The 8,064-nt window shown below is 59.8% G+C and overlaps 1 protein-coding gene across 2 annotated transcripts; it reads left to right on the forward strand.

Moving 5' to 3' along the window:
- Window positions 1-1,400: 1,400 nt before the first annotated feature.
- LOC118674129 (chymotrypsinogen B) lies at window positions 1,401-7,431 on the forward strand. Of its 2 annotated transcripts, XM_036345463.1 has the most exons (7): window positions 1,401-2,432; window positions 4,372-4,475; window positions 4,555-4,634; window positions 4,709-4,787; window positions 4,966-5,146; window positions 6,715-6,848; window positions 7,211-7,431. In XM_036345463.1, the coding sequence occupies exons 1-7, from the start codon at window positions 2,381-2,383 to the stop codon at window positions 7,370-7,372; spliced, it is 792 nt and encodes a 263-aa protein (XP_036201356.1). In that variant the 5' UTR covers window positions 1,401-2,380; the 3' UTR covers window positions 7,373-7,431. The 2 variants fall into 2 exon arrangements, with proteins under 2 accessions (XP_036201356.1, XP_036201355.1); XM_036345462.1 differs by having other exon boundaries at window positions 1,401-4,475.
- Window positions 7,432-8,064: the final 633 nt, after the last annotated feature.

Below are 8,064 nucleotides of genomic sequence, written 5' to 3' on the forward strand. Positions count from 1 at the left end.
TTCAGAGCCCGTTAGGCAACAGCGGCTGCCCCACTCCCTATGTCCCCAAAGTTTGGCCGCGTCAGCCCCTAGCACAGAGTGGGCTCAGGCCTCAGGAGCCCATCTGAGCTGAGCTGTGGCCACTGTTTTCATGGTCAGAGATCTGCTCAACTGGTGGTTAAACAAACATTTTTAATATCCCCCTGCAGTGAGCACACAACCCTGAAAAAACCCAAATTTACAAATCAAAGTCGAAACTTCAAAGCCACTCAAGTTCAAATTTGGACTGGTGACACTTCCTCCTCCCCTGATGGCCTTCTCCCTCGGAGACCAGGGACCATGACCCCAGGCCCCAGAGGTGCTGGGAGAGTCCACCCGCCAAGTTTGTCTTTTCAAAGCTTCTCATCAGCGAGGCCCACACAGGACTGTCACCAGCAGCAGCGTCCCGTCCCTCTTCCCAGTTACCGGACATCAGGACATTATTTCTTTTCCTTTCAATTTTATTTTGCACTAGAGGCCTGGTGCACAAAATTCGTGCACTCGGGGTGGGGGCCCTCAGCCCGGCCTGTGCCCACTCCCCGTGGGCCTAAGCTGTCAGTAGGACATCCTTAGCGCTGCTGCAGAGGTGGGAGAGGCTCCGCCACCCCCGCTGCACTCACCAGCTGTGAGTCCAGCTTCTGGCTGAGTGGCACTCCCCCTGTGGGAGCACATTGACCACCAGGGGCCAGCTCCTGCATTGAGCATCTGCCCCCTGGTGGTCAGTCAGTGTCATAGCAACCACTCGTTCTGCCATTTGGTTGATTTGCACATTAGCCTTTTATTATATGGGATGGTTTCAGGTATACATACAGCTTAGTGGTTAGACCGTCATCTACTTTACATGGTGTTCCCCACTATATTTCCAGTACTCACCTGGCACCATACATAGTTATAATATTATTGACTGTATTTCCTATGCTGTACTTTACATCCCCGTGGCTATTCTGTAACAACCAATCTCTACTTTTTAAATTGTCAACAGTGTTACAGATGTCTCCCCTTTTCTCCCTTTTTGCCCCCCTCCACCCAGCCCCAGGTCTTCCCTATGCTCATGTCTGTGTCCATGGGTTATGCATATATATCGTTAATCTCTTCCAGTCCCCTCCTCCCCAGCCACCCCCTAATCTGTACTTCTTCATCCCTTCACCTCTTTCACCCAGTCCCCTAACCTCCTTCCTGTCTGGCACCATCAGTCTGTTCTCTGTATCTATGAGTCTGTTTCTATGTTGGTTGGTTGTATTGTTTTTAGATTCCACATGTAAATGAGAGCATATGGTTTCAGTCTTTCTCTGACTTATTTCACTTAGCGTAATTCCCCCGAGGTCCATCCATGCTGTCACAAATGGTGAGATTTTATTCTTTTTTATGGCCAAGGAATATTCCATTGTATATGTGTACCACAGCTTTTATCCACCATCTGTTGACAGGCACTTGGGTTGCTTTCATGTCTTGGCTATTGTAAATAACGCCACAAAAAGCATTATATTCTTATTTTAGTACCTGTCTCTCCCGGGGGCCTGGGACCCCCGAGGGCAAGGGTGGCGCGTGCTCTGTTCCTGTGGGTTTCTGGCCCAGGGAGAGGAGGAGCCTACAGAAGCCATTCCGCCTCCACTTACGGCCGATGCGCACACACGCCTGTCCTTCTCTCGTTCTGTGACGATTACATCACTTATCTTCGGTTTCCTCAGCACATCCTTTAAAGGTGTGGAATCAAAGCCTCATTTTATGAGACAAAAGCTTTATGTGAGGAATAGTTCCTTATATCGTGAATTATCACAGAAGAGAATTCGTGGAACCCAGGGTAGACATGGATGGCCAGCAACTGTGACCTGCTGGCGGCCACCGTGGGGTGACTCCTTAGGCCCTGCACACCCTCACACCCGCCCTGAAGCTGCTTGACTGGGCTGGTTTCGAGGGGGGCCCTGGGTAACCCAGAATATCTGTCTAAGACTTGATCTCTGAGGAGGGATGCACTGAGCACTCTGCTGAGGACCCTCAGCCTGCGTTTACGGGATTGGAGGCCTCCCGGCGACGACCAGCTGGGCCTCTTTGCGTGAATTCTTTGATCCCTGGTGGGATGCTGGCCTTGCCCGCAGCGCCGTGGGGGTGCCTGATGTTGCCAAGTCTAATGGGTGACGTTGGGCAGGGCAGCTGCCCCTTTCCCAGGGGCTGGTGTGTCCCAGGCTGACAGCCAGCCTGGCTGCCAGAGGGGCTTGGCCCCCACTTATCGCCAAGGTCCCCGGAGAACAGGGCGGGTGGCTCTCCGGCTTCTCTGACTGGGCAGGGCCAGGGGGGTGAGGAGCCCCAGGGGACATAAAAGGGAGCCCTCGCCCAGGCACTGCACATTCCCACACGGAGCAACATGGCCTTCCTCTGGTTCCTCTCCTGCTTCGCCCTCGTGGAAGCCGCCTTCGGTGAGTGTGTGTATGGGGGCAGCCAGGCCTGGGAGGAGGGGGGGAGAGGTCCCTAAGTCCCCAGTGACCCCAGGGACAGAGGGTCTCTGTCCGGAGCAAACCCTGGGGCCTGGCCAACAGGGAGCTGTGAGTCCCCTTCCCTGCACCTGCAGGCCTGGACAGGGAGAGGCAGGCGGAGGCTGTAGGGAGCAGAGGGCTTCTGGGGCTTTGAGTCTCACGGCCTCATGCCCTGCACCCTCAAGCCCTGCACCCGGCGGGAGGAAAAGTCCAGCCGGGACTGCACGGAGGGCTGAGGCCCCAGAAGCGGCCCAGGCTGGTGCTGTGGGCAGAGTAAGGTGTGGTCACAGACACCCCCCAAGGCGGAGGCCCGGGTTCTTTATTCATGTTCAGGCACTTGCTAACGTTTTATTTTCTATTTTAACAAACGAAGAAATCATTAAAAATCCAGAAAATTCTATGACAACCCTGCACCATCAGGGTTTAGCAAAAGTTACCCCATTAGCAGATTTGAGGTATTTCTTATAAAACACCCACTAGATTCAGCGAGAGGCCCCTCTGCCTCCTCCCGCCTCCCCTTGGCCGGTGAAGCCGCACCTGAACTTGCTGTGTCTCCGTTCTGTGCGGGTTTTTACAAATTACTACGTATTTATAAATCCACGAAGTGTAACCTTCGTGAAAACTTACATAAACGGCAGGACCCTCTGCGCTAGTTTTACCACATGCCTTTTCCCACCCACGAAATGTTGTACATTTGTCCCCATGGAGTGGGGCTCACTCATTCTAACCCGTGAAATGCTCAGCTGTGTAAGTACATCCCCGGGTGCTGCTAATCCTGTTTGCTGTGACAAGGACTAGATGATTATGACGAGATGTTTGGGCGGTAACGACCCTCAGTGAGGGGCTGGTCCACCTCCCTGTCCCACGGGCTGGAGGGGCAGGTGGCCTGCTGGGCCGTAGGGGTCACAGGCTGCGGCACCGGCACCCAGGGGAGAACGTGCGGGTCCTGCCCCAGGTGTGCCATGGTCACATTGAGCACCTGTCTCTTCTCATTCTCCTGCGACCACTTAAGTCCTTGGGTTTCTGTTTCCTCAATGAGTCCTTTCAAAGTTCTGTTTTATTACCTAGAGGCCCCGTGCAGACATCGGTGCACTCAGGGGGGAGGGTCCCTCAGCCCGGCCTGCACCCTGTCGCAGTCGGGAGCCCTTGGGGATGTCCGCTGACAGCTTAGGCTAAGCCGCAGTCCGACATCCTTGGTGCTGCCCTGGAGGCGGGCCGCTGCGCTCGCCAGCGGTCAGCCCGGCTTATGGCTGAGGGGCGCTCCCCCTGTGAGCGTGCACTGACCACCAGGGGGCAGCTCCTGCCTTGAGCGTCTGCTCCCCAGTGGTCAGTGCACGTCATAGCGACCGGTCCTTCTGCGGTTGGGTCGATTTGCATATTACCCTTTTATTATATAGGACTAAGAAACAAAAATCCTGTACAATGAGTAGTTTCTGAAACTCTGGAATAGAGACTGGAGTGTGGGCCCAGCTGTGGCAAACGGAGCTTTTCACACTCCCTGGCGGGTCAGCGCTCCCCATGCCCCCTGCACTTGGGTTATAATCCCCCCCCCCACACACACACCTCATCGGTGAGCTTTGCCCCTGAGGTTAGTGCTTTGCTCCCCGGTTTACTGAGGACCGTGAGCTTTGACGGCTGAGGTCTCAGCAAGGAGGGGCGGGGCGGGCCAGGCCGGCGGCCCCCTCAGCGCCAGCTCTGCTCCCCGCTCCGCATCCTGCAAGGTGCCCGGTCCCAGGCTGCAGGGGTCCTGAGCCCAGAGGTTGCGGGATGGGAGGGAGCGCAGTGGGGCCTGTGCCGCCGGATGGGTGCGGAAGGAACCAGATTTCTGCAGACGGGCTCCAGGCCCAGCCCTTCCTCACTCCCCTCCTGTCCCCGCACCCAGGCTGCGGGGTCCCCGCCATCCACCCCGTGCTGAGCGGCCTGTCCAGGATCGTCAATGGGGAGGACGCCGTCCCCGGCTCCTGGCCCTGGCAGGTGTCCCTGCAGGTGAGTGAGGGACACGCGGGGGTGGGGGGCCCGCGGGGCTGCCGCTGTCCGGCCGGCGCTGACCTCCGTCCTCCTCCAGGACAAAACCGGCTTCCACTTCTGCGGCGGCTCCCTCATCAGCGAGGACTGGGTGGTGACTGCCGCCCACTGCGGGGTCAGGTGAGGCCCGGGCGGCTCCGGGGGGCCGGGCGGGGGCAGGCGTGTGCTGGTCCCTAACCCCCATCTCCCGCCAGGACCTCCCACGTGGTCGTGGCCGGAGAGTTTGACCAGGGCTCGGATGAGGAGAACATCCAGGTCCTGAAGATCGAAAAGGTAGCCGCCGCGGACGGGCGGGGGCTGTGAGGCCGGGGGGGTCTCGGAGCTCTGGTCCCGGCTCCGCCCGGCTCTGGGTGGGGGTCGGGGGGAGCGGGAGAGAGGAGGTGGCTCCTTGAAAGCGGCAGATGGCGGAGTTACCCCAGGGCCTCGCCTTCGCGGCCTGCCCCGCCCACAGGTTTTCAAGAACCCCAAGTTCAACATGCTCACCGTCCGCAACGACATCACCCTGCTGAAGCTGGCCACGCCCGCCCGCTTCTCCCAGACCGTGTCCGCCGTGTGCCTGCCCAGCGCCGACGATGACTTCCCCGCCGGCACCCTGTGCGCCACCACCGGCTGGGGCAAGACCAAGTACAACGGTGAGGGGGGTGGGCAAGACCAAGTACAACGGTGAGGGGGGGCGGGGCAAGACCAAGTACAACGGTGAGGGGGGCGGGGCAAGACCAAGTACAACGGTGAGGGGGGGGGGCAAGACCAAGTACAACGGTGTGGGGGCGGGGCAAGACCAAGTACAACGGTGAGGGGGGGCGGGGCAAGACCAAGTACAACGGTGGGGGGGCGGGGCAAGACCAAGTACAACGGTGAGGGGGGTGGGCAAGACCAAGTACAACGGTGAGGGGGGTGGGCAAGACCAAGTACAACGGTGGGGGGGGTGGGCAAGACCAAGTACAACGGTGAGGGGGGGCGGGGCAAGACCAAGTACAACGGTGGGGGGGGTGGGGCAAGACCAAGTACAACGGTGAGGGGGGTGGGCAAGACCAAGTACAACGGTGAGGGGGGTGGGCAAGACCAAGTACAACGGTGAGGGGGGTGGGCAAGACCAAGTACAACGGTGGGGGGGGTGGGCAAGACCAAGTACAACGGTGAGGGGGCGGGGCAAGACCAAGTACAACGGTGAGGGGGCGGGGCAAGACCAAGTACAACGGTGGGGGGGCGGGGCAAGACCAAGTACAACGGTGAGGGGGGGCGGGGCAAGACCAAGTACAACGGTGAGGGGGGTGGGCAAGACCAAGTACAACGGTGAGGGGGGCGGGGCAAGACCAAGTACAACGGTGAGGGGGGCGGGGCAAGACCAAGTACAACGGTGAGGGGGGTGGGGCAAGACCAAGTACAACGGTGAGGGGGGGCGGGGCAAGACCAAGTACAACGGTGAGGGGGGCGGGGCAAGACCAAGTACAACGGTGAGGGGGGCGGGGCAAGACCAAGTACAACGGTGAGGGGGGCGGGGCAAGACCAAGTACAACGGTGAGGGGGGGGCGGGGCAAGACCAAGTACAACGGTGAGAGCGGGGCCACCCGCGCCGTGGGGTCGGGCTGCCTGCGAGGGGGTCTCCAGGCGGGACCCATAGGGCTCTTGGTTTTTTTTTGTTCTAAATTCCATTAGTCATAAGTTATTAGTCATAAATCTCCCATTTCTTAACCCTGTTAATTAGCCACCTGCCACACATGGTAAAGGCGTGGCTTAGTAAATGAACGTGAACCGTAAGATGCTGAGAAACACCTGGGCACCAGCAGGCAGGGCCTGCCTAGCTTCTCCCCAGACCCAGGAGCGGGGAGCGGCCCGCTCGCTGCCATCTGGGCTGGGAGTGAGGTCCAGGTCTGGTTCCGGTTCTGAGAGTGGGGCCTGGTCCCCCTCCCCGGCTGCTGGCCCTGCCTGATTCCCCTGCAGCCTCCTCCGCTTCCTCGGGCCACGGCTCCGGCTGGTCCTGGGACAGGACAGAGGCAGCAGGAAGGGGGTGGAGGGGGGTCCCTGCAGGCCCCGCCGCCCCTCACCCCGTGGGGGGTTTGTGTGGAACCAGAGGAGCCGCGCCCCACAGACGCTGGTGGGGCCTGAGGGAGGGGAGCTCTGTGCCCACGGCCATCGGCCATCGTGTTGCTAAGGATGAGGACCTGCGGGGCGAGAAGCGCTGACCTCCCTCCCCCTCCAGCCAACAAGACCCCTGAGAAGCTGCAGCAGGCGGCCCTGCCCCTCCTGTCCAACGCCGAGTGCAAGAAGTTCTGGGGCAACAAGATCACCGACGTGATGGTCTGCGCCGGCGCCAGCGGCGTCTCCTCCTGCATGGTATGGCTGCCTGGGCCTCGGGCCCCCCTGGTCAGGCCGGGATCTGTCTGCTTAACCCCCCTCCTTGCCCTGTGACCACCAACGCCAGGCCAGCACTCACCGGTGCCCCGGGAGGGCTCGCTCTGGGCTTCCCAGGGGCATCTGATACCCCCCCAACCCCGTGAGCTGGACGTCCTCAGCCGTGGTACCGAGGGTGGCCTCCGGGAGTAGGTGGCAGGTTTGACCAGCTCTCAGCATCCCCTGCCGGCCAGGCCCACACTGTCCTTTCTCTGCAGCCCCCCGCCCGGGCTCAGCCAGGTCAGGGCGCACTAGGGCCCCGCAACCTCTCAGGCTTGGACCCAAGCCCTCTCCTCCTCCTGCAGGGCGACTCTGGTGGCCCCCTGGTCTGCCAGAAGGACGGCACCTGGACCCTGGTGGGCATCGTGTCCTGGGGCAGCGGCACCTGCTCCACCTCCACGCCTGCCGTGTACGCCCGCGTCACGGAGCTCATGCCCTGGGTTGAGGAGATCCTGGCCAACAACTGAACCCGCGGCCCCTGCCCTCCCAGCCCTGAGTGTCCCCAATAAAAGCATCTGTACAGGAACCCTGACTCCGCGTGTCTGTGTGGCTGAGGGGTGTGGGGCTGCCGTTTCCCTGTGACCCACCAGGGGGCGGCATCACCACTCGCGTTCCAGGGTGCAGGTATTCCACCCACCCCAGCCCCGCTTCTCAGGAAGCTGTCCTTGTATCTCATCCTCCCTGGGGGCGAATTTGGGTCCTACTTGCTGGAGTCCATGGAGCTTCCCGGAAGGCAGGAGTCCGGGGCAGGCTATGCAGTCCATAGCCCTGAGGGGTGGGCATTGGGACCAAGATACCCCACCCAGGAAGGCCTCTCCCTCCACCACATGACATGCCCCAGGCTCCCTTCTCTGCCTTTAGCCCCCTCCTCACCCAGTGCCCCGGAACAAGCATCTGGTCCTCACCCTTCCTGCTTCAGACCCCAGGTGCCCCCACATGGCACACACACTAGCCAGTGGTTCTCAACCTTCCTAATGCTGCGACCCTTTAATACAGTTCCTCATGTTGTGGTGACCCCCAACCATAAAATTATTTTCATTGCTACTCCATAACTGTAATTTTGCTACTGTTATGAATCGTAATGTAAATATCTGATATGCAGGATGTATTTCCATTGTTACAAATCGAACATAATTAAAGCATCGTGATTAATCACAAA

The sequence above is a fragment of the Myotis myotis genome, unplaced genomic scaffold (assembly GCF_014108235.1).
Source record: "Myotis myotis isolate mMyoMyo1 unplaced genomic scaffold, mMyoMyo1.p scaffold_m19_p_19, whole genome shotgun sequence".
Taxonomy (NCBI): Eukaryota; Metazoa; Chordata; class Mammalia; order Chiroptera; family Vespertilionidae; genus Myotis; species Myotis myotis.